This window comes from Dermacentor andersoni, chromosome 8, assembly GCF_023375885.2.
Source record: "Dermacentor andersoni chromosome 8, qqDerAnde1_hic_scaffold, whole genome shotgun sequence".
Taxonomy (NCBI): domain Eukaryota; kingdom Metazoa; phylum Arthropoda; class Arachnida; order Ixodida; family Ixodidae; genus Dermacentor; species Dermacentor andersoni.
Window position 1 is genome coordinate 137,432,527 of NC_092821.1, and position 27,182 is coordinate 137,459,708.

Sequence of the window (27,182 nt, forward strand, 5' to 3'; positions counted from 1 at the left end):
GGCTCTGGGGATAACGTGGAAACCGGTACAAAGACAAGAGAGGGTGCACGCCGGAGTTTAGAAAAATGAGAAAAAAAAAATGCCTTAACTCAGCACCAATGTTCTGACCAGGCAACTTGTTTCTGTCTGGGCTAGTAATTGCCATTCTTGGTGGAGTTCAATGAAGCTCGACTGTTTTGTATGGGTTGGACGCTAGGAAAGAGAGGAAGTGAAAACAGGAACTACAGGTACAAGAACTCCCCACTGCTTAGCAGTTCAACTAACAGCCTCACCTCCAGGAAGCGTTCCTCACGCCACTGTTCCACTAAAACCTTGAACATCCCCTCCTGACATACATCCACATTACACAACCTTCCCAGGCACTCTCGCTCTCTCTGTTGCCTTGACAAAGTCCACCTGTTCAAATGTTGGCATTGGACTGAGGTATCCTCCTCTCTTTCTTCTCACAGTTCCTTTCATACAAGTTTCAACCCCGAAATGGTGCCCAGCCACCCTTAATCTCCATTAAATGGAAGGCTGCCTGGTTCTGTCAATCATCTGGAATCTCTCTCTCAATGGTTGGACAAGCTGTCTAACCCAGCATTCACCTGCACGCCTGTACCTGAGTCACGCGATAGTGCCGTAAGATCTCCTGACCAGATGCAGTTCCTCTCGGCTGGCAGCGACAGGGTGGCGAATGCTGGAAGCTGTTGGCGACATGTTAGACTCGGCCTCCGCGTCGTCGTCGGTGGCACCCAGTAGGGCTTGCAAGAGGGCACTGCGTAGGCGGTCGGCAAATGTCTTCTCCACCAGGTCATCCGTACGCGGTTCGTTGAAATCAAAGTCGGCAACCTAGATGTGGACAACAGAAAGATCGGAGTGGCAAAGATGGTGCATCAAGATTTCTAAGGGAAGACTAAATGTTGTCACTAATCACTCTTTCGGAAGTGGCTTTGCAGCTGCCCAATGGCAGAAAACAGGTTTTCATTAGCAGATGAAATCACAACTGGGAGGCTGAATATTTGGTCCCAGTGTTGTCCACTTGCCAAACTCGCACCAATGACAAGACTGCTTGATATCCCATATTTCAAGCATACTTTTATTTCCCCAAACACATGCAAATTGTATTCTATACATGTGAACTAAGTTGAACATTTACATAGTCACAGTTTTGTGAATAATTTATAGTCTTGCTTCCTTTCTATCCAATTTCACTTCTACGTCTACTGAATTTATCACTCTTAACACTGTATCTCTCATCTACTCCTCATCCTACTATCTGCTGTTCAGGTAGTAGCTTAATATATACACAGTTTGAGTGACTGGCATGAAGCAAGCTGTTGCTTTTCATATTCCTTTTATAAACAAACCATCTACTTAATGAATGCTACAACTAGGACTACTATATTCATTACATTGGTTCACTTATAGCGTCAAATGCCTACAAGCATAACAAAGCAAACTATATATGCTGTCACGTAGTAGCGACGGTCAAGGACACAGCAGAAAAAAGTGTGAATGACAAAGAGAACTCTTTACTGAACAAACCTGCGCCCACGAAAAACAGGCTACACTCGAGGTACAACAATAGCAGCGAACACAGTCGGTGATCATCGAAAATCTGATCTGCGGATCAAGCGCGTCGGCTTTTATACACGAGTATTCAAAGGTTCCAGAGTAATCGCTGGTGCCTACGTGTCTTCCAGAAAGTACTACACTACACAATTCGTGTTGCGCATACAATCAGATTAGACAAGCTTCGGTGACCATAGACAACGGATAGAAATAAAGTTATAATTAAAGAAACTTCCGATACATGGAGGCACGTCCCGCGCTGAGCAATGACGTTTAGCACTTGTTAGCCGGTGAAAAGCGGTCAACCAAGAAAGATAAACAAATAACCATGTCAATATACGCACACAGCCCAGTCAGCTTCTTATACTGCCAGACCTACACCTAATAAGACCTACCCCACAGGTGCACAATAACATGCCTCCATGTGTCGAAGTAGATGCAAGCATCATCTATCGTATCCGCAAACATTCACTGAGGTAGACTGATTTATTACAAATTGCTGCTACTCATTTTCCTGGTGACAAATGGTTTGCTAGGCCCAGCCATATAATAATTTCCACATGACTACAAGAACGTATGCAAGATGAACGTAGATATACTAAAACAACAAACTATGCCAAATCAATACAGGATTCTTGGAAAGCATTGTTTAGCAAACTCTTGGCATTCTGCCTCTTTTTTTTCAATAGCTGGTTTTTACAGAAAAGCTACTCAGATTTCATGCATCTGTAACGTTAGGAACAAAAGCTTGTGGGCCACGATGACAAAGCACCCAGTCTTTTCACAAAACTGTAAACTCCGATGCGCTCTACTGCAATGTGCTCCCTACTTTAGCTTGGCCAGATGGTTCGTGGAAAATTGCAGTTCTTTCTCAGACCTTTCATTCTTGAAACATTTGTTGCTCCCATGAGGATGTACAAAGGCTCACACACCACATGAGCACAATGCATGAAGCCTTGGAATCAGTGTGAAATGGACATGGCATGGCATAAACCCGGGGTGACTTGGCATAAACATTCGTTGAGCAATGAAACACCGTTTGACATTCCATTACACTGTCACAACTGCAAGTGTACTCCAAAATTTGCAGACAGTGTAGTTCTGCCCAGACATAAGGACAAAGAAGTGCACCCTGTGACTGAGGTTATTTGCATATCAGTAATAGCTGTAGCATGTGCTTAAGTCAGCCTCCGAATATCTTGCCCAAAGGGGGAGTGTCGTGCATAAACAGTTGTCTTTTGTGAATGCATGCCCATCTTTCCATGTGAATCACTACCAGACTAGTTAGTATACTCGGCTTTCTGTCCTTCTAAGCCATAGCCAAAGCTACTCCTAAGGCGGTGCTGTGCCATTTACAATGCCAGAAAAATCCTGCACACCCACCTCGATGCGCAGCTGGTTCCTAGTGTGCATGTGGTAGGCAATGCCCAAGGCCACGATGACCAGGGCAAACACAGAGCACACGATGGGCACCACGATGGTAGACAGCTGCTGCTGCTGGGACACTGCGTCGCATGAGTGCGGAAGGTCACGTCACGACGACTATGTTCACAAGATGGCTCAGAAGTCGGATGCCTTAAAAGCTACGATGTTGTAGACAAAGCCCCCGTAATGACTGGAACTCAGCCCAACACCGTGTCACAGGTCTTTCTGTTTCGTGCAGTCGCTGCTGTCAGAAAGCTATCTCAATCTATAAAGCACAGAGGATAGCAGAACAAAAAGGTACAGCATGTGTTAGCATCTCCAATAAATCATTTTGATAAATAAGTAATATCTTTACATGTCAGCCCACGTGCACAGCTAGGTAATCGGTTCTTCATATGAGATCACATGCGATCACCTTGTCCACATTTCCTTTCCCATTTTCGAGTATACTTATATTCCGTGCCCAACATGTGATATATGTCTGTTGAAGATCAGCACTTTGTCGTCAAGTTCTTGCTTTGCCCCATTCTTAAACGCTGTTTCGGCTCCGATATGCGGCATTTAACCCCTATCAATGATGTCACTGCAATCAGACTTACGCTGTCACACCAGTTGTGCGCCCAATAGTATGCAACTCACACCCACCAATCATTGCAATTTTTTTCTAGAAAGACAAGCCAGTCAAATCTGAATGTCAAAGCACAGACTGATGTTTGTGGCACGTTCAGGAATTGGTGTAGTCATCGTGAGTGCATCTAGAAGAGTCAACAATGCATGTGTAAAAAGCAGTAAGATGCAAGAGCCTCCCGTTCAATTAAACACCCACTCACTGCACTTGTTGCTGTCGTTACTGCCGAGTTGTATCTCGGTTTAAAGGGCCCAAGTTTGCCTAAACAATTCCTTGCAGGCTAGTACACATTTCTGTCTGCCTTACTGCTTCCCTGCACTGTCTGAACACCATGAAAACCAAGTAAGTGTAGTTTCATTCACCCCCCCCCTCTTCCTATTGTACAGGGTTGCAAGGTAGATTCCTAATAATAAGCAAATTATGTCAGCAGTTGATGACAAGTATTACAAGATGTTTTTAAAGCGACAACTACCGTATTTACTCTAATCTAATGCACACTTTTTTCCCAACAAAATGGGCCTAAAAATTGAATGCGCGTTAGAATCGAATACGACCCTGAATCTGCATTACCATATCACCATAGGCATTTCAATATGGCCACCTCGTACATATTTCGAGCATAGCTGCCGTAGCTTACTCCGTGTGCTGTAGTATGTGTGCTTAGGTTAGTCCACCAACCGTCTTCCTGTTTTCTGCGTTCGCTCTATCAGCATGGAAGTGTCGACTGCGAAGACATCACGATGCCGCAATTAAAAGCAAAGCGATTACATGTAGGGAGACGGATGGAAATCGGGCCGAATCACAGACATGTGGAGTTCCGGAAATTTGTGGGAATGGCGCAAACAGGAGAGGCGTTCTACTCCGGCGACTGCTGCGTACAGTGTGGCCACGCAGCCCCTATCTCGAAAGCAATCTGCGATGGAGACAAGAGCCTATGCATCTAGGAACACCGCGCTGTGTACTCGTCGCTTAGATCGCGCTGAAGCAAGAGGCCGCACAACGGTAAATTCACTCGCTTCTGCTACCACACTTCCTCACTCCAGCATTTTGATAAAGAGTTTCCGCGGTCATTAAGTGAAACGTGTTCATGTTTGCTTGCGTGCGCGTGACACCGTGCTTGTTAATTTAGTTAGTAAGCAAATGTTTAAACGTTTATATGGCCGATAAATCTACTATCCTTACTTTTCGTATAGCTGTCTACTAATTTGTGATCGCAACCGATGCTTTGCCTTTCTTTTTTATTTATCGCAACTTTAGTGTATTGGGAGTAAATCTTTGATTTTCCAAATGAGAGAAAGTCGTACTTCTGTATGAAGCAATGAGGCGCGGTATTGTAGAGGTAGCTCATGGCAAACAGGTGGGCATTACAATTGAGGGCTTTTTCTTTTTTTCCTTTTTCTGTTCCCAGAAAATGGGTGCATGTTACAATCCAGGGCACGTTAGAATCGAATAAATACGGTACTCTAAACAATGTGTGACCAGACGTTATCCAAGGTTTTTTTCGAGGCAAAATCCTTCTTCAACAAGTTGCGTGTGCCATGCAGGTATGAGGATTACCAAAATGCAGCACAAATGGCACGACAATACAGCGGTAGTGCATTGGAACATCCCCCGGAGAGAGAGACAAAAAAAGGGCGAGAGCACCAAAGGGGGTACCGATGGCATCAGCTAAATCCGCGGCAATGACCCCTCCATTAACCTCCAGGAGAATGATGATGATAATGATGATGTGTTTTAGATTTGGCTTTGTTTTACTACTCGGGCAGTATCAACGGAAGAAGACATTAATTCTTATGCTTGAGGTGGCACAATTTTAAGCAACAATTCTGTTTTGGAGCAAGCTGGCGCAAAGAATTTCTCTTGGCGCAATTGTTCCATGACTGAGACCACCTAAGAGTGCAGCGGTAAACGCAACACTGGCCAACTCAGAGAGAATTTGTATAGATGCGCTAGACAATTATAAATTATGTTTGCTCACTTCCGTGAGATCACAAGGAAGAGAGCTTCTTTCACTATCAGCATCAGCATCCCTCAGGCACCTTGCAGTGGAGTGCGGAGGCATGCAGTTCAGGGTGTGATTATGTAGCCGGAGCTTACGCTGAATGTTTAGGCTGTCACAGAGTATAGTAGGGGGACTATGAAGGTCAACATTTACTGCACCTCTGCAACATTCAGTACAGAACAAAGACAGTGGAATCACTTGCTCATCACCTTGGTATGTTTTATTGGCTGAGAAGGCAAAACTGCTCTCCAGTAAGACTAGGCCACTTAAATAATAAGGAACAACAAAGGCCCCGTGAGCAATGCTGGGAGGTTATGCAAATATTCAAAAGGACAATGGGAACCAAAGAAAGAAATATATATATTCGAAATGTAGGCGCACTCACACAGTACACTTTGTCGTCAAGATGTATCACAAGTGTTCCTAAGAGCACCTCCTGCATAGGACTGCATCAAAATATTCGCATGCACTGTACCCTACTGCAGTCTCATTCAGCAGTTAAGCTGATCGCTTCACTCGTTACTAAAAATCACTTCCTTGCAATGGCATAGGAACATCACACAACTCACAATGGTCACACAGAATGTCTAAAACAGCTCTCAAAGTTCAGCTCAGCCCAACAAGTAGCAGGCCTCTCTTAGTAAGATCAAAGTATAGGGCTTTAGGCTGAGGCATGTGTCCATTAAAGGAAAGCACTTTAGGGTTAACTCAATCTAAGTAATACTCCTGACACACGGGCACTCTAAAGTCCTTTAGGTAAAGGGACATCTACCGGAAAGGCGTTCAAGTGCAGTGACACACGACAAAGGAGTATCTCCTTTACAGCAAAGTTCCTTTTCGGGAAAGGAGATCGCGCAACTACTTTTCGAGCGGAAAAGGAGTTACTCTCGCACACAGCGTGCACAACTCGTCAATAGAAGGAAACCTGCCACACAACTACGGTGCCCATAGGTATTTTTTTTTACCTTGAGAAAATGTTTTAATTGTTAGCGGTAATACAATTTGTCGAATAGTGAAGATTTCCTCTAGCTATACTCTCAAACGCTCGCATAACGTCGCTAGTGCCGCCATGTTGAATTCCGGCAGTGTCGTCGTCGTTTGCTGCGCGCATGTGGTGTGTTCACGTCGCGAGATGGAGACTGCACAATCGGTGGCCGCAGGAAATACCCAGAAGAAACCACAGTTGCTGGAATAACATATTGAATAAAATGCGTTACGCCTGCGCGCACAAAGGAAGGGACGACAAAGACGTGAAAAAGGATGACAGAAACGTGGGCATCACCAGAATAAACAGCACGCACAGCAAAACACCGGCTGCACATAGTTGCTGGACCAAGTTAAATGGCTGCTAACAACGCAAAAACGCAAATAAAATAAACGACTATAAGCATTATTAGCCATCAACAAAAAATATATATATATATATATTTTTAGCTTCTACAGTAGCTAAGCGTAATTAAATACGCAGCTTTTTAAGAATGTTTTCTCTCTTGTGGCTTTAACAGCCAGTGCTATTTTTCTTGCGGCGTTCATCTGAGGAACTACCTAAAGAAGTTCAGTGCGGTGCCGTGTGTCATCTGCGCAACTCCTTTCTGCAAAGGGTCCTTCAGAGTAGCAAAAGGGGTTTACTGGAAAGGACTTTAGTTTTGCCCGTGTGTCAGGGGTATAAAATCTTCCAGAAGGCCCCCAAGATTTTGTCATGATAAAACACGGTGCAAATGGAGTAATCAATGCAGTTAAACACTGCTCTCAAATTGACAAGCATTCAACCTACTGGGAATAACGAGGAAATCTGCAAGAGCATTTGGGTTAACCACTACGTTACAAAACCACACATCACATCAGCTCTACGGCTATGCAGAGTGAATGAAGCTTCCCATTTTCTGGCAAGGTGAGCTTCAATGCTCTTACACAGTAGAACATTGAAAAGTATTAACCTATCCATAAATTCAATGCAGTAACGCTCGAACACAAGAGACGTCGATAGCAGCAGCATCATTGGTAGTTCCATCTTGTGATGCTTTCTTCCCATAAATTCAATACAGTAACGCTCGAACATAAGAGACATCGATAGCAGCAGCATCATTGGTAGTTCCATCTTGTGATGCTTTCTTCCCATAAATTCAATACAGTAACGCTCGAACACAAGAGACGTCGATAGCAGCAGCATCATTGGTAGTTCCATCTTGTGATGCTTTCTTCCCATAAATTCAATACAGTAACGCTCGAACATAAGAGACATCGATAGCAGCAGCATCATTGGTAGTTCCATCTTGTGATGCTTTCTTCCCATAAATTTAATACAGTAACGCTTGAACACAAAAGACATCGATAGCAGCAGCATCATTGGTAGTTCCATCTTGTGATGCTTTCTTCCCATAAATTCAATACAGTAACGCTTGAACACAAAAGACGTCGATAGCAGCAGCATCATTGGTAGTTCCATCTTGTGATGCTTTCTCCCATAAATTCAATACAGTAACGCTTGAACACAAGAGACGCCGATAGCAACAGCATCATTGGTAGTTCCATCTTGTGATGCTTTCTCCAACCACAACGCATTAGAGACACCGCTGTGTTGCATCACTATTTTTGCAGAAGGGGAAGAAAGAAAAATAAATCCGCCATACGTCAATGCTTGTTCCTGCCAACACCTCTGCGCCAGCAGATAGGTGGAATATGATTGTTGCCATTGTAGTTCAGTGTGCCCCAGTTCACATCAGCGTAACAAGACGGCGCCACCAGTGCTGCCTTCGGAGACATGGGCAACATTGCAAGGTAGAGCAGAGAAAGCTAGAATGATAGCTTTCGATGTGGTAATACCTAAGTAGCTCTCATTTGCTAGGCGCCTGTTTGTCAGCACCTGAATTTAAAGAGTATGCCAGTAACGATCATCATAATCATGGACATCTGTGTCTCCTGTTTCCAGTATTCCATAAACTGCAATATTACTGATTAAAGAAGAGGATAAGACATTTTCTGACATGTTCTGTTCAAAGTGATGACTATTGATCAAAGAAGAACATCGTTTTCCGATGCACCCCTCATAAGACGGTTATTAGCAGCACATGGGTGTCATTATTTACTGCCAAAATTTCCATGAGCCTGAGCTCAGCTGCTACACTGGCAAACGGTTTGCTTGTTTAACACGGAGCAATGACCACAGATAGAGTAAATCAGTGTACAATGCTCAAAACTGCAAATGACGATGCAGAGACGTGCCGTTCATTATATTACCCTACAGGTTCCTATTATCAACCACGCAACTGAACCTGCATGCCATGCTGGGCAACCTTCTTCAAACCAGGCAAGGTTGTGGAGTAAGGTATGCAACCTGGCTAGTTAGTGCTGACCCATGATGTTTGACAGCGTGAACTCAGACAAAGGAGGGTGAAAGAGGCAACAAACGAAGACAAGCGCTGACTTCCAACTGATTTCAATTTCTGACAACTGCAAACATAAGTGCGCAAGCGATTTCATACTGACCTCTGCCCATATAGATGAAAAAACACAAACGCCCGACTCCAGTCATTGTCAAGGAGCGGGTGCAGCTTTTCTTGCGCATGCCAAATATGATAGCTCCTTGGTTGGCAAGTCTATTGAAGGTTTGCTTCCTGCATTTTTCTCTTCGATTGCCCCTGCTTCTATTATAAGTCTGGTCTGATCATGTGCATGCCTAGCAATAACTGTGCTGTCATTGAAGAAAAGGGTACAACTGCACTCTGGACAAGGTTGTACCCATCTCTCCTTTGTCTGAGTTCGTGCTGTCAGACATCAGTGTTCTGGAACCATGAAAATCAAGACGACAACCTGAAACCTTTCACAACCATACACTGCACGTGAGGGAAGGTGTTTCTAGACAGTGGCAAGTAGAACAAGTGGTGATGCTTTGAAGCCACATGATGCCATCTTCACTTTCATTTATCATGTTTCAAGCAATATGCTTAGCACAGAGAGCTCTTTGAGCACAAAAGAAATTTTGCACTACACGAATTACGTAAATGCCAATCTCGTATCAATCATATTTCTGTATTGCAGCCTTTCAGCAGCTTGTTGCTTGCAGCCATCAAATGCTTGAGCTAGTATAGACAGGTTCACATGGAGCAGTGAACTACGTTTCCCAAGGTTATGTTGATGACAAAAGCTTGACAAGCCAGCTTGAAAACACAATCAAGGTTTTTGTATAAGCAGTGTTCTTCACTTTTAGCAGGTCTGCTCATTCCTCACCCAGGTACATGTGCTGCTAGCCAAAGAACTTAATAATGGAACTAGCCATCTTCGCTAATGATCACAGGAATGTCAACGCACCAAGTCTTGCAGCAACTTCACATTGTGCACGTCGATGTGAAATACAACACCCTGCAAGTACCAGTTTACTTTTCCTGCACTAGAGTCTTACACAGTTTCCCAACACAGTGGTTTCTCCTAAATCAGGTTAAGTGCCACAGCACCTGCCATGATAGCATGCGCAAAATTAGGCAAGAACAGAACGTACTGTCACCAGGTTGGGCTATCACATGAATGTGCACCATCACCAGAATGCATGAGCCAAAATGGAGTGTGGTAAATATGAAGGAGAGCGCAGCACCCAGCTGTGAAACGCTGCCATGTCACCAAATATACATGTTGGTGTTGATACGCTGTGACAAGTTCAAATGGCGCGGAGCATCACAACACTCAGTTGTGATGTCTAGCATAATTTCAGGACTTTTCTCTCCCTCCCAAATCACTGCCCAAGCTGCCTCCAGAAGGTACTACCAGCATGCTAGTCAGAACAGAAGACCAGAGATTCCACGGCACTTGCATGTAACACTGCCTTACCTGATGCGTCGCTATAGTACAAATGAAAGCAACGAGTTCTCCTGGAATCACCAATGCATCCAATCATCCTCCACAGTAAGAAGCGTGCTCCGTTATGCACCTTCTATACCGTTATACCATTGTAGCCATCTTAGAGGATGTCAACTGTGCCCTACGGTACACAGATTACACAACACTTTAGTAAGCATGTGCAAGAATCGTCACTTACTGCATTACAAGGGCCTGATTGCATGCGATCCCATTTGCTGCAACCTCCAGTGCCCGGGATCATAAATTTGGTAATAACACACGAACAGCAGAGTGCCAAGAAACTTGCACTTGTTCAACAACGCCATGCTATACTGTTGGCACAACGATAAGACTGAAGCTAGAACCAATCATTTTTGCAGTATGTAAGGTTAGCTGAGGTGAAAAGGCTTGAGTGGCAACTGTTTATAATGTATTTGCTTTTTGGGTAAAGGGCGCTAAAAGCGTTCTCCAAAAATGAGGCTTACATATAACTGAAGTGTTGCTTGAAATTCGTTCCTTTAAAGGGTGCTTCGGATAATACACATAATTACTCCTTGCTCCCAGAAAAGAAACAAAACGCCATGAAACTACTGTTTGCAATCAGGAAATGTTAATTGTCTTCACTGCACTGTAATCTGCCCATGACAACGCACCACAAGATGTCATATTCCGCGCAAGGCTTAACAAACTGCAGACACATTCTACGCCCAAAACAAGTTTAACTCAGCTTCTACTCACAGTGCTTTGAAACTGATATAACTTCTATGATGATTATTTGTCTACTGCCAAAGAGTTGCCAATGGTACACCGAGATCAGGTATGTGAAACGAAGAGAGCTTCTGGATTCCAACCCAGCAAGAGCGAGGTTTGTGATAGACGACATGGGTCTCTATCAGATCCACGTTGAATTTGGTTAATCTCGATACCTACTGCATCGCATCCCCGCACTCAAGGCATCGGAGGTCTTGGAACGGCACAGCAAACCACGACAGGCACAACAGATATAGCAACTGTCGATAACGGACAGCTGTGCTTCTACACTTTCGCTTCCTTAAGGCATTCAATACTTCCAGCAAACCATAACTTAATGGCTGGTCACCAGCACCGACAGCCTGAAGCTGTCCCTTTCCTCTTGCGACCAATGCATAAAAACAAGTCCCTAAAACTGTCTGCCAATGTCCATAAACACACTGACCATTCATCCATTCACAGCAAAACCTGCTGCCCTAAGAGACAGCGGCAAAACTGACACAACCATCTCAACGCACTGCTCTTGTCTTCTGCAGCTAAGCACCGCCGCACTCATTATCTCTCGGCTCTGCTCGCCGTCCAATCAGAATTGTCCACAACACTCTTTTCGGTGGAAGCAGATGGTGCCACAGGGTCCATTCCGTTGCTGGGACTTCTCGGCAGCGGGCTTTCGGGCGACTTCGTGTCGTCACGGTAGCGGTGGTCATTCTCGGATGCCGTCAGACCGTCTCCCTCGCCGGTGCTGTCGACGTCGTGGGGCTGCTTGCTCCAGGATGGGAATGCGTCCCTCCACGCGCCGAGCAGATGCTCCCAGAAGGTTTTCTCTGTGAGTTCCAAGTTGGGCCGCTGAAAGTCAAAGTCGGCGACCTCGACATGGAGCCGGTTGCGTGTGTGGATGTGATACGCTAAGCCCGTGACCAGGATGACGAACGCCAGGAGTGAGCACACGATTGGCAGGATGATGGTGGACAGCAGGCTGCTCCGAGGGACTGCGACAGTGCGAGAGAAAAGGCGAGAGGCGGACGGGGTCCAGCCAACCGAAGGATCTATCTGCAGGCACTTCCACTGCTGTGACTCCACAATGGAGAGCAGACAGACGGTGAGAAAGTAGCATGGATAGCAAAAAACGAGAGGCAAGTTGACATGAATAAGGCGTGAGGAAGCGTTGTAAGGAACCATCACCAATACTGGCCACTACATGTGACAAGCAACAATGTTCACAGCAGACAGAAGGAGGCAGCAGACGACGCAGAGGGATGCAAGCATGCTCCCAGATTCTGTCATTATCAAGCCAAGACAGAAGCCAGTTTCAAAGTAGGCAATGAGAGTGGATTGAAACTTACCCATGCAGCTCAGCAGATGCAGCAGACTGACAACAAACAAGCGCAATGAAAAAGCAGAGGCGGCTTGGTACTTCTCTCACGTTCAAGCTGACCGAGAAGCCAGATTCAGGCAAAAAGATAATGGCAAAATGAAGCCTATTGCATGGCTAGTTAAACTAGCTGTTGAGTCAATAAAATAAAGCTCAAAGAGATGATGGCGCTATTTTGGATAATCCAGGAGGCTGACAAGATAGAAGGACTTACCCAATATTTTTCCAGTAAGACATTGCCCAGAGTGACGGTACACTAATGTGAAATGAACTATTTCAATGCAGAGAATGCAAGCACCAACACCAAGCACTACGAACACTGAAACGCCATTGCCAAGTATGGAAAGCAACAGCTACAAAGCACACAAAGGGGTGAAATCAATAGTACCGAGCAAAGCCAAAACTGCTTCAGCCAAACCATAACAGAACCAGAGAAACGAAATTCGCCAGCCACCAAACTGAGCAAAGCAGAACCAATGAAGAATGATTCAACAAGCAGGCATGCATAGCTGCAAGGTCAAAATCAAAAGCCCGTAGTCAGAAGTGCTACGAGTTCTACGATTCAGTAAGGCCAGCCACTACAAGGTGTGTTCATTAGGATGTCATGAAACTGTGCTGTTAATAAAAGCATGTACAAACATTCGGGTTTCAAGCAAGCTTAAGAAGCCACAAGGGAGCAGGAGTTCACAAATTTAATATTGGGTCAGGTGCTGACCTAAGCATACAAAAAGTTACACGAAGGAACAAATGCCCTTCGAACATCACTTACCGCATGCAATCCATGTCACGCCTATTTCACAGTAATCAGACGTGACTTCCTACATTCACATGACTGCACATGCGTATGTGCACACACACACTTGAAGCTGAAATGGTATGTGATAACTTTCTAGCAGGGGTGTTCACACAGTGAAATTTCCTAATTGAATGCAAATATTCAAGAAAAATTACCTTCAAACATTGAATCAAACATGAAATATTTTTTTTTTCATTCCTACACAAAATGAAACAATGTTTGTGTGGTGTCCATTTGGCAAGAAATTCACCTTAACATTATTTCATAACTGGATGTAATGCCATTAGCAACTGGATGCCCAGTCGCCAGAGAAGCTTGTAAATGTGGAACAGGTGCCTTCAGTTATCTGTTATTAGTTACCAGACGCAACATAGGGAGAACACGTTATCAAAGGCACATAACATTGTTGCATTCATTCAAGGAGACAAGTACAACACTACAGCAGCGCACGCTGCTTAATGGGATGCAAACATGTACAAACTGGTTAAACGATAAAATGGTTTGCAGCAACAAAGACAACAAATTGGTATATAGGTGCTTAAAAGCAAGGCATTCTTACTGCATGACTGGACTCTAATTAGCAAAAGTTTTCTGCCTCGTGCATTCTCTCAGGAACTAGACCCTCACCACAACCTCTGCTTTCTTGCAGCATAATCGCTCAGTAAGGGCCTTACTAGCATTGACCTCTTTTCCTCCAGTCTCCAATAAGCATTGTATTCCCTGGTTCCAAACAGAAATGAATGTTTGAGAATTTCAAATACAGTAAACTATCCATATGAATACGAATCAAATACCAGGGGTTATATTCCACTATTATTAGTAATCTTGAATATTCGCAAATCCCTAGTTCCTAGTTCCCTACGTTCCCGGCAGAGAAAATGCGGCACCGAAGCAGGTTGAAGCTGAAACCACTGTGATCTCAGCTGAGACAATGGCTATACACTTGCAACAGCAAAATTCATTGCGCTTTTCTTTTTGCAATGGCAGATGTCTGTGTTGAATGACAAAATTATTGAACATAAAGTTCTATTGCAAAGGAGAAATCATACATCACAATTAATAGCAACTTGCTCTCCACCCCCTCCCTATAACTTTCTTTCACGTAGCTACAGCAGTTCATTGCGATTTACAATGTGCTACCAATTTTCAAGAATGCTTCTTATTGCAGGGACTCCTAAGTATGCCAATGACAGATGCAGTTTTCCAATGCAAACAGCTCAGCACTTCATTACCTGCATCGTAAATACACTACGATATTGGTTTGTTGCCCATTCTACAACTCAATACTCGGTCTGGAGGCTCTTGGTAAGGCTCTTGGAATTGTAGTACTCACCTGAGCCTGACAAGAAGGTCCTGTTCCATGTTTTGTTGTGACAGGGACGATTGGTTTTACAAAGTTCTGAGCACCATGCTGGCGACTGGCCTTGAAATGGCAAGTCTGCATTCACCAAGTTGTGCTCGACAGGGTTACAGAAGCTTCACTATGGACATCTATAAGCAATCCCTACTAGCGATGCCATTCAGAACTATCATAACTGTACTGAAACCACACCAGTGCTTTTCTTCTTTGATGGTGTGTAGGACAGTAGCACAAAACCACGTTGAGGTTTAGCAACACTGAGGCTTGCTTTCGCTTTTAGTCCTTCGCAAAGTGGAATGAATAAAAGATAAACGAGACAAACTGCAATCGCATAAGCCCATGTGCTCACCGTCGTAGATGTGCACCTCAATGTTCTTGATGTACGGCTTCTGCTGGACGATGTTGCTCACGAGGATGGCGATAAAGTGCGAGCCGTCCTGCGGGAAGTAGTGCACCAGCGGGAACTGGCACTGGTTGGTAGAAATCGGCTCGTCGCAGGTGAGGTTTGCGGTCGAGTTGCTGGTCGCATTGCCCGGCAGGTACTTCCAACAGTAGTTGTAGGGGGCGCTGTCAAGAAAAATTCCAGGCTTTGAAGTTAGGCGGAGTCACTGAAGTGCAGAAAACGGTACAATACAGTGATAGAGCTTTCAAATAGAAAAGTTGAAGTCTAGATCGTATAGGTAAAAGGCCAGATAGTGAAAGATGTAGTAAAACCTGATTAAATAAAGCAGGCTAGGTGACTGTTTGTCTTCGTCCCCTTTCAACGGGGATGCCAATAAACACCATCACCCTCAAGGCAGTTATAAGGGTTATTCCCACTGAAGAGAATAACTTCTGCACAGCAAAGAAACCATTGAACATGCTTTGTTCCAATGCCATCGAAGTAATGTGGAGGTAAGTACCATCATAGCTAGCAAGTCTAAGTTTTATTTAACGACTTCGTTACTGCAAACCATAGACCTTAAGATGAGTGAAAAGACACAGCAAAAAGGTTAAAATAACGAGCTTGGTAGCAGCCTCCTCAACCTTTCTTCGCAAAGGATTCTTGTAACGTCCGCTAATCCACCCAACGGCAGCATGGCATTTGTGAGCCCATCTTTTGTGACTGGCTCAGATGTTCATGGCCGTGAGAAATGGAACAATTTCAAATGCAAACAGAACAAGCCTGTTCCGAAGCGACGCAAGAAAAAATGTAGCAGATCTTACGAATTTGAATCTATATGCAGCGGTGCTTTGTGTGAGTGAACTGAGAGTCGAAACACAAGTTTGCGCATACTTAATGTCCGCACAAAGTGACAAAGAAGGCTTTACTCAGGCATGTAGAGAGCTAACGCAACGCTGCAGCTGCTGCTGCGGATGTGTGAAAGCAAGCTTTGTGTTTGCTTTTTTTCTTTCAGCCACACAGCTGCCGCTGCCACAAATGCGAGCACCATCTGGCGGTGGTGCAAGAAATGCAGAGGCGCGCTTTGGCCGCCATGATTGGGTGGCCTATTCGACAAGAGAACAAACAGCCAGGCCGCAGCACCTACGGTCACGAAACCCAGCGAGGTTTGCAAAGAAAACCTTGGCTTTTAAAAGCTAAACCACAGAGCATGTAGACAAGCTTTGCTCACATACCTGCCGTTGCACGACACCTGGAGCGAGACGACATCACCACGGCGAAGCCAGACGTTCCCTTGGACGCTGACACCTGTTATGGGGTCTGGCAGGCAGAATGGGAATAGAAAAGAATCGTTTGCCTTCTCATTATCAGTTTCCACAGTGTTTACAAGTCAGATACTTAATGCTTTCTTGAGCACAAGAAACTTAAAGATCGCCAAATAGAGAACAGTACATTCAAACCTCAATATGAGCAAGTCACATTCGACACAAAAGTAGCTTCATTATATCCAATATTAATTATAAGAATACAGTGAAACCTCGTTAAACCATAGTTGGCCGGAGCTCGCCCATTTGCCAGTCAAAAACGGAACACAGAGAGAGTGCGATGAAAGGGGAAAAAACATGCAGTATTTATTTACTTCGCGCGACAAAGGTGTTATTTCCGTTTGTTGCCGCGGTGGCCTAGCAGCGACGACAGCGGCGTCAAACTTGCTGAAGCTGTGAGCCAGCTTTTCAGCCAGCCCCCTCTTCTCGGCAAACACTCGCATGGCAGATTCCTCGTTGGCGTTGCACATTCTCGGTGCACAGGCGCGGTAGCGTTGCAGAAGTCACGGGGCACTTCTTCATTGCGGGGTGCTGTTCTCGTCGCGACGATTGCATTCATGAGGCTGACATGATGCACAGCTTCTGCCACTGTCGGGCCTGAATCGCCTGTACTGGCGCTTTCTGTGTCATCCTTATCACTGTCGCTAAGCGACACTTCGGCAACAACAGGGGCAATGATGGCGAAAAGTCAGACCTTGTAGCCGACATCTCTTCGTGGTCGCAGCAGCTCTGCCGAGCAACTTCTTTGCATTCCAAATGCCACACACCGTAGTCAACAGTAGACCCATGTCGCATGCCTGCGCCAACTTTTCGCGTCATGTTCGATAGCACGAACGATGTCTAATTTTTCTTCTATGCTAAGCACCCGGCGTCTTTTTTATCCATGTTTCGGCATGACGCGAGTTCTCGCTTGCGTGACGCCACAACGCTCTCTGGCACGGTACCGAAATGATCTTGATGTTGATGTGGCTTCACGTACAAACACACTGGGCGCTTGGAGGCCATTGTGCTGATCTCTGAGGTTTGTTGTTCTGCCAGGCCACCCGATGGAGACGACGCACCGCCGTGTTTGCGCAACGAAAAGTGGAAACACTACGTGTTATCCGATACATACGCAATAAGCTGGTATGGTTTTTGCGGATACAAAACACATTATGTTCAATGGCCATTGAGTCGGGGATTTGACTTGACTACCTTTAAAACGAAACTACTGTTTAAGCGGGTACGGTTTAACAAGGTTTGATTATTTGATATAAGCCTGCTAAAGAATAAGACATCATAAAACCACATACCATTTATTAAATCACATTATTGATGAAACTAGCTTAGTTTCACATGAAATATCCTTTATTTTCTTCGGCATGGGCAATTTCGCTGCCTGCATTTCTGGACGCATTTCTCCACATTGTCTAAAGAGTCGGAGCAGCTGAGGCCACAACCTTCCACACTTGCGCAGAAGCGCCGGACTAGTCAGAGCGCACCAATCACCTTGGAGGAAGTGGGCAAACGATCGTCACAGCATTCCTTATTGTGCCCACTTTCACTTGTGCTCAGTACGATGTCGGAAATGTAGTAGTCGTTTTCGGGCTCTCCCGAGGTCGTGACACCATCATCCGCACTCACAAACTCATCGACTGTCGATTTGTCAACGGCTTCCGGAAACTCTGACAGCTCGCTCCAAACTTCGGCAACACCAGGGACGGCTTCGTCGCACTCATCAGAATATTTAGTCCTCACCGGGCACGCAGAAGCCGGCGCGTCTGAAGCAATTTCGGATGAATGACTCGTACATGGCTGCCTCGACATCTTATACACGGCTGTGCATACACATCGGGCACCACGGGCACTTGGTCGTTTGTCCACTTTAGCCCTAATCTCCTCTTTATACTTCAAGAACATGCTGAGAGTGTTCTTTGAAATCTTGACACTGCGGCGACATCCGACTTCTTACCGCATTCAACACATTTTACGATTTAAGCTTCATGGCGAAAGGCAAATTCTGCCGCTTCATGCTAGCCATCACAGCAACACTGCGGGAGAATGCCCACAAGGCGCAAACACAATGAACGAGAAAAGCAGTGAGGCAGCTCAGACTTGCATCATCTTGCATCACGATGGCACAAGAGCCTCTGATTAGCTGTCTGAGTGACGCTGCAGGTGGGTCGGGATCATTTCTTGAAGGGAGGTGTCGCTAACTCGCCCGATGCGGCACAGTCACAGTAGGGAGAGCGGGTGGATGGAGAAGTGCTGCCGGGTTTCTCTGCCACTGCGAGGGGAAGCCAAATTCTGGGGGCACTTTTGCATTGCTTGACATTCGGTATATCAGAAGTCGCTGCCATTTTTGTTTGATGTAAGCGTAATTTTTGCTATACATACATTATTGTAACTATATTGTGTTCAGAAATTGTTCGATATACAGAATAATTCAATGTAAATTGGTTCAATATAGTCGTGTTCGACCGTATTCACGGCCGCCATGTTTGTTGTAAATTTAGGACATTGCACATGCGAGTAATGCTCAAGAAATCGACAAAAATCTGTTATGGTGTCCAGAATTTCGATAGGTGTGTAATGCATTGTTCCTAGTATTTGTTCTACAAGTAAAAATGTAGAAGTTGCACTCGAAAGGCAAAGCATTGATAGCGATAACAAGGTAACACACGACTACCAGCTTTACTAGGTGTAACAACATACAGCAAAACCTCATTTATACATTGTGGAAGAAAAATAATTTGCGAAAATACATAGTTAAACCTCGTTAAGCCATACCCGCTTAAACAGTAGTTTCGTTTTCAAAGTAGTCAAGTCAAATCACCGACTCAGCGGCCATTGAACATAATGTGTTTTGTATCCACATAAACCATACCAACTTATCGCATACATATCGGTTAACACGTAGTGTTTCCACTTTTCGTCGCACAAACATGGCGGCACGTCGTCTCCATTGGGTGGACCGGCAGAACAAGAAGCCTCAGAGATCAGAACCTCCAAGCGTCCTGTGTGCTTGCACGTGAAGCCACATCAACATCAACATCATTTTGGAGCCGTGCCAGAGAGCGTTGTGACATCGTGCAAGCTTGCATCATGCCGAACCTCAGATAAAAAAGACGCCGAGTGCTAAGCATAGAAGAAAAATTAGCCATCGCTAGTGCTATCGAACGTGACAAGTAAGAGTCGGCGCTGACACGCGACAGGGATTTGCTGTTGACTACGGTATTTGCATTTAGAATGCAAAGAAGTTGCTCGGCAGCAGTGCTACGACTGCGAAGAGATGTCGGCTACGAGATTCAACTTTTTGCCATCATTGCCTCTGTTTTTGGCGAAGTGTCGACCAGTGACAGTGATGAGGACGACACGAAAAGCAACAGCCTGGGGCCATTCAGGCCCAACAGTGGCAGAAGCTGCGTGTCACGTCAGCCTCATGAATGCAATCGTCGCGATGAGAACAGCACCCCGCAATGACAAAGGCATCCCACGACTTGCAACACCAACGAGGAATCTGCCATGCGAGCGTTTGCCGAGAAGAGGGGGCTGACTGAAAAGCTGACTCGCATCTTGAGTAAGTTTGAGGCTGCTGTCGTCGCCGCTAGGCTGCCGCGGCATCAAACGAAAATACTAACACTTTTGTCATGCGAAGTTAATAAATACTGCACGTCTTTTCCCCTTTCATCGCACTCTCTCCGAGTTCCGTTTTTGACAGGTAAGTGGGCAATCTCATGCTATTTCGGTTAAGCAGTACTACCATTTAGTACGTACTTTTTTCGAGCTCCGGCCAACTGCAGTTTAACGAGGTTTCACTGTACTAAGCGGGGAAACATACAATCGAACGTTACTAAAAAATGTGGCAGACTCAATTCTAGCTGAAGTGGTGAATCGCACATCCCGAGATGCCAACACGCACCAAGGCCCGAACGGCCCAAGAAATGCATTGTCAGTTTTTGGAGCTTCCGCAAGCTTACGTCTGCACCTCCCCAATTCAAACTGGATCACAAGCTTCTTCAGACCGGGTAGGTATTTTGGCGAGAAGTTTTGAAGTGTCCACTTGGGGAGAATCATTGCAGCCCTTAACTTCTCTGTTAATTAACAACAAAGGCTACCGAGTCTCCTGTATACTGCTATCGAATTTAAGAAATGCCAGTGAGTGTGCTATTTAAAGGTTATTGAATTTTAAAGATGCTGGTAAGTGCCTTGAATAATGATACCTATTTCATTTTATTTTTGCTCCTTGCAGTCTACGTAATCTAAGAGATTCCATTCATGTTTATTTTAAAACCTTCTGATGCACAAAAGCCAAGGCTCTGGCACAAAGGTGCACGGCAAAGGCCCACCTTTGGGAGCAATGTTGCGTGAGAAGGAACCGAGCTTGACCTGCGGAGACGTAGCATTTGGCCTGGTTACAAGGGCCACCACGATAAGGTTCACGGTGTGAACGCTCGTGTCGGTGAAGTTTATGGTGTAGTACTCAGCATAATGAGACAGGCCGTAGTCCAGCTGGAACAAAGGATGAGAACTCCGTGAAACAGGCAACAACACGCAGATGTGTCAAGCTAGGAAGCCGTGGAGACAACTTATGCTACAACTTGTTGACACCACTGAACTTTTTTTTTTCCCTTTTCTTTTTCAAATCTAAAACTAGGGGCCCTATAACATAAAACTATTCCAATATGTTTCTATTCCAATCTCCTGACGTCAAATTTGCACAACCACCAACGCAAGCACTGGGCGGTCACCCGCAGGATTGTCTGAACAGACCTATCAAACGCTCTCCTCGTTCATAGGAGGTCACTTTTGTTTATTTGAAAAACGAATAACATTGCCTACACTGAGCGGCATGTCGTATCTAATTGGCTGACAAGAGGCAAGGAGAACGCTCAAGTGGAGAGGGATTCGATGGGGCCGAGCCACTGCACTGAAAGTCGATAACCGGATCAAGAGGGTGGTGCCGGCGTCTACGACTGGTCGGCTTTCCCTTACTTAGCTTGCGGTGGCTGGTCGAAAATCGCGGCGGCATGCAACGGAAGCTCAAGAATGACGCTAAAACGGACCCTCAGCAAAGAACAGTTGGCAGAATGAGGGGGTAGGCGTGCCGAAAGTGCTCGAAAACGTTACACGGCCACGCAGGAAGTTTTATTATATGCAAATACACCCATGCTCTCTGGCAGGTGCGAGTAGCCAGCGTCTGAGCGATTGGCGGCAGCCATCTTCTATTCCTTTCAGAACGGGGCAGCCTGCGGCTATTCCAAAGAAAATTCAGTGTTGTTCGGCATATTAATGCATCTTTATCGCGTACACCTCACTTTGACGCGGTGAGTTCTTGCGGTTTTGTGACGTCGCGTGACAGGCAGGTGAAGTGGGTGCAGCCCGAAAACATTGTACCAATAGCCGAGGGCTAATGGCGAAAAGGGGTCGAATCAGAAATAACTGTTTTTCTTTTTTCTGTCAAATCATGCATAATCAGTGTGTACACATCATATCAGATGGGGAGGTATTGCGGCTTTCGTGACGTCGCGTGACAGACAGGTGAAGTGGGGGTGGTCGAAAATAGTTTTTGACCAATCGTGGAGGGCTGATAGCAGAATTGGAATAGAAAAGTTTGGAATAGTTTTACGTTATAGCGCCCTAGAACTGTGCAAAATTAAATACTGTTACTCAGAACATCAACAGATATGCACAAGAAGGCCAATACTGTGCATGACCTTTCACTAAAACCAAACATCAAATGCAAAGCCAGCAAAGTTTTCAGGAAAAGAACCACCTCTCTACACTCGTCAAATTTCTAGCGTGTTCTTCTATGGCTAACGGCTGTGGCAACAAAACGTTTCCGTACATGTGAGCCGTGTTTCAAATGTAGTATTCCATGAATGTCTTCCTCAGCCACCCTGGATGCAGAGGCAACACTTTTCAGGGCATCACTTCATTAGTGAACAAAGTTTGGATTACAGTAGAACCCCGCTGTTACGTTCCTCACTGCTGCGTTTTCCCGGCTGCTACGTCGTTTTCATCCGGTCCCGGCATAGCTTCCATAGGATCCAATGTATAAGGAACCCCGCTGTTACGTAGTAGCTGTGAAAACGTTCCCGCATGATGCGTCGCAACCCGAACCCGCCTCGGCTAAAGTAGGCAAAGCGCTCCAACCGCTATTTTGGCTTTTGACGAGTTTTGACCAGGCTTGGCCGGGCTTGGCTATGGAACTGGCTGCAAGAAGCCGCACGCCAGTTCGAGAGGCCGCCACTAGGTTGCCATTCGTGAAAAATGCTCTCACTATCATCACTGTGATTACGGTCACCGCATCGTTGTTGGACGGGTCGACTCACGGAGGAAGGAAACTCAGGAGAGGCCCTGACGTCACTCTTTGTGAAGCTATAGCTAAAGGGAAGCCGGAAGTTGGCGTTGCTCATGGCATTGCTCCGCCTATCGGGCCAGCTCTCCACTCTTATTTACATTTCTCGCGAAACCACGCCGCGCTGCGCGCAACCGGGCTGCTCGGACGCGTGTGCTCCACAGCAATACTACTAAACAATCGTTAGCACGTTAGCATGATTATGCCAAAGAGGGTAAAATTCCCAGCGGATATTCCTTCGTCCGTTGCCATTGCCGTGGCGCGGTGACAAATGAGGAGCACGAGCCGCATGATGCTGGGGAGTTGCCAAATCCTAGCTTTGGAGAAGCCTTCGCGGCTCTGGACCTCCTCCGCAGGTACGTTGCACCTCACAGCGACGCTGACAGCAATGCGGCCTTCCAGGCTATTGAGAAACGTGTGGTGATTTCTAGCGAGCGAAAGAAACGGCAAGCCACCATTCTAGACTTTTTTAAGTTCTAAGCGCACTCTGTGGAAATAAATTGTCTATAGTTGAAGCTGCACTTTTTTCATTCATTTTCGGAGCTTTCCTCACTGTTGCGTTTTCCCGGCTGTTACATTTTTTTTCCTCGGTCTGGTGAAAAACGTATGAACGGGGTTCCACTGTATATCACCTCTCTCTTTCAATCATGTGGCATCAAAACGCACTGTGAATCAGAATGACCCAATAAAGATGTTGAGATTTGCTTCAATAACTGCACTTTAGCTAGCTGTTCTGGTGGCCAAGTCCACGCAAACTGACATTCTGCTTGACGTACAAGGTGGTTTACTACGAGTCTTGCCAATTAATAGAGTCATACAGTGTTTACAGTGGTACAGTAAAACCTTGCTAATTTGAATTTCACGGGACCGAGAGAAAATGTTTGAATCAACTGAATGTCAAATTATCAAGGGTACCAAAAGAACAATAAATAAATGCTTAGTACATCAACACTGTTTTATATATCAAATGAATTAGGAAATCCTGTTCGTACTTTGCACAAAAGCAGTAAACCCGTTTTTTCATCCGGGACATGCTTTTTGCTACCATGCGCACAACCCCATTATTTGTCTGCCAGTGAGCTGGCCGGCAACAGATAGTCCGTCCTTCACTATGTAGCCGACGGATTTGATGCCAGCCTGCGGGCTGCGGTATTGCCTATGCATTGGACCGAGTCCAAACGAAACTATTGCTCGCCGTAGCTGCTGCGAACGAAACCATGGTCGCTACTGATGCAATCACGGATGCATGGTGACTGTGCAATCCTGTAGGTGCCCTGCCCAATGCGCTCTCAGTCAAAACGAAACTATTGCTTGCCACAACCGGTATGGACGAAACCATAGTCGCGATCGGCACAATCACGGATGGTGACTATGCAGATGTAAAGGTCCAATGCGGTCTCATGCGCAGCATGACAGCATCGCCAGAACAGCGATGCGGACTCTGCCACTTGGTTTCGGTTTGACCATCGCGCCGCTTTTGTTCTTTTACAATGCGCATTTGCAGTGCTCCCAGCTCGCCACGCTCGAATGTTTGACCAAATTAACCAATGTGCAGGCATAAGTCCAAATGAACAAGAGTTTGATGACATTAAATACTGCATACGTCTGCCGGTACCAGAGCAGGAGTCCCCATTATCAGATTTTTCAAATTAGGTGGGGGGGGGGGTTGTATTAACGAGGTTTTACCGTATTACTATCATTCACAACTTTTACTAAGGAATGCCTGATTTTAAACTATCACACGTATGTGGCTATCAGCTTACTTGTCGCATATAAAGCAGCATGGAAGGGTGCTAATTTTTCGTTCTCCTTGCAATGAGCACACAAACATAAGAAAAAATGTAAGATAAATAGGAGAGCAGAAGCAGGGACATGCACCTTAGATAACTTAGAGAAGAGTGTCCCTGCTCGGAACATGTCATTGAATTGTGTTTGGTAGGAATGAGATCATTCTGAGCCCCTTTGATGGAAACAAGCATGCTTGCATCTCATAAGCAAGGGAATCTATTCTTGATCTTGTTCTGAAAGTGGTACAAGAAATTCACCGATGATTACAATACTCCCTAATGCGAAACTGGAGCGCAGCTCTATACTATGTGTTTTCATTTTGTGTGTCAATATCTTGCATCATAATTATATAGGTCCACAATTTATATTAGGAATATAATGCTGTGAGTAAGCGCGCTTTGTTTCCATACAGATGACGTGCGCTACTCTGGTGCCATATCGCAGCCATCGTTGCCGCACAGCCCGCCTTGCACAGCATTACGCTTTTCTTCTCACATCACCAACGACGAGAGAAGCCCTTCGTCGCGGTGAAATCGTGCCACCTGTGTCGGCGCTGGCAACGCCCAAGGGAGCGTCACAAGCAACCTTACTCATGGCCGCTAGCCTACTTCTCTTGAAGGAGCAGTAATCCCCGTCACACACACTGGTACCATGGACTGAACTTAGCAGCTGACGCTATGGACGTGCATAATAGCCCTCCCCACCTCACGCCACCCTGGCCCACCCTCGGAAGCGCAGATGACATCTGTAGTCTCCTTCTCCACTTTCCTCCTCGTGCACTTGGCGTTCATCTCCCGCTGCACTTCACGTTCGCTTTCATCTTTCACTGTGCTCGTTCGCTCAGATACAAGGGACAACGCGGAGGCATGCTGACGCTCAATGCAGGGACGGGCGCCTACGAGCTGCACTCTAAAGAGTAATGTGGTGTGCCTTGATGGTGAAATAGGTCAACCAATCTGCGTACCGTTATGTAACCATAAACTCGAGCAGAGCAAGTTATTTTGTTTGGATACATTAATGTACCACCTGAAATTGTATTTTGTGCGCTTCTTCTAACCTTTCCTTGCATCAGTGAGTAATTTCTTTCTTATTTCCAGTTGAAGAGCGTTAAAAGGTGGCACTGCCTTCATACAAATGAAGTCGTGCATTAATGAGCCTGTAAAGAGCCCCTCACCAGGCCACATAGCAAATTTTGGTCATACACTGAAAATTGTTATGTGCCCTCTAAGGAGCATTATATTGCAATCATCTTTCAAATTAGTTCATTAACAGCAGAGACAGAAATATTTGAAGTGCTGAAAACCCGTAATTGCAAGGTATCTGTATAGCGCAACAAAACAAGGACACAAGAAGAAACTGAAGACAAAAACAAGCGCTTGGCTTCGTCTTCAGTATCTTCTTGTGTCCTTGTTTCTTGCGCTATACAGATAACTATCAATGATGACCGACCAACAAGCTCATATCGCCACCCTCCCTGATTGCAGCAGGCAAGCATCACCACCAATGTAAGCAGTCTTTCCACTTGCCCTGTCTAGCCTATGGAAGCGAAATTCTTTCCCTGCATTCTCGCATAACAGAGCCGGAGGACCGCATGACATATGTCATGGGTCCTGCCTTCTTTCTCTCTCTCTCTCTCTCTCTCTCGTGTCTTTCTGCTGAGTGGCGCACTTCTGACGACGGTCTCACGCGCGATCGGTTGCGTTTGTCTCATTTTGCGCTGCGGATGATTTTGCATGCTTTGCACGAGAATGCCTGATTAGCGGTATAAGTCATAGCCACAATTACAAGCATCGAGGCAGGCATGAGAGGATGAAAGAGCTTGATCAAGAAACACGGTAGAAAATGACATAGCTTTGTTCTCTGCGCATGCGACTGCATGACGTGGGAACAAGCAGATGAAATAAAAGTACATATTTCTAGCTACAACACGAAATAAAACAAAACACGCACAGACTTGGTTTGTATGTCTTAATATTTCTCTAAGCTTTACTTGGTCTATAGAAACAACAGATTAAACAAATAATTGATGTTGCCTTGAGCAATTCTCAAAATCACATGTATCTGCAAGTGACGTCACAGCACTGCCATGTACTTAGGTGCACTTGCATGACTGACGTCGACTCTCCGGCTGGGAGTGCGAAACCCACGAGGAGAAGCGCAAAAGCCGTTTGGTTTGAAATTGAAGCTCTTTCCGCGGCACACAGGTATGTAATACTTAGAAGACACAATCGTTCACACACATTGTATGCACTGCTGTTGTAAGCTCAACATGTCCAGACGTGGTGAAAGGCCCCTTAAGTATACCTTCTTGACATGGTAATGCACAACAGTGCGAGTAGCATTGTACGAGTGGGACGAGGATAACAGTCATTTTTCTTTTTTCAGAATGTCCAAAAGGCATTGCACTTTTAAAAGGGCCCTGACACACTTTTTATTGAAGTCGGGAAATGCATTTGAAGTTAAAATAGACTATTCCAGAAACACTTTGCAGCAAAAATTACTTCACTGTGTTCAGTAGAAGCGGAGTTATTGGCAATCAAAGATCGCCTTTGAACCCCTTCGCGGCGCTCCCGCTTTTTCTTCAGTGCCCTGCACTGCGAAGGCTACGGCATGACAGGGCATGCCCACAG

At 45.5% G+C, this 27,182-nt stretch overlaps 1 protein-coding gene across 3 annotated transcripts in view; it reads right to left on the reverse strand.

Annotated features, from left to right (window-relative positions):
* The window catches only part of LOC126525784 (transmembrane protein 130), a 48,387-nt gene that overhangs the window by 7,485 nt on the left and 13,720 nt on the right, over positions 1–27,182 (reverse strand). Inside the window, exons 4-8 of one of the 3 annotated variants that reach the window (XM_050173695.2) lie at positions 20,753–20,915; positions 16,335–16,419; positions 15,067–15,284; positions 2,938–3,059; positions 637–831 (exon numbers count right to left, since the gene is read on the reverse strand). In XM_050173695.2, the coding sequence (XP_050029652.1) occupies positions 637–831; positions 2,938–3,059; positions 15,067–15,284; positions 16,335–16,419; positions 20,753–20,915 (783 nt within the window). Of the gene's footprint in view, positions 1–601; positions 832–2,937; positions 3,060–5,803; positions 12,179–15,066; positions 15,285–16,334; positions 16,420–20,752; positions 20,916–27,182 lie in introns of those variants that run through there. The other 2 variants (XM_050173694.2, XM_050173693.2) reach the window with 2 other exon arrangements.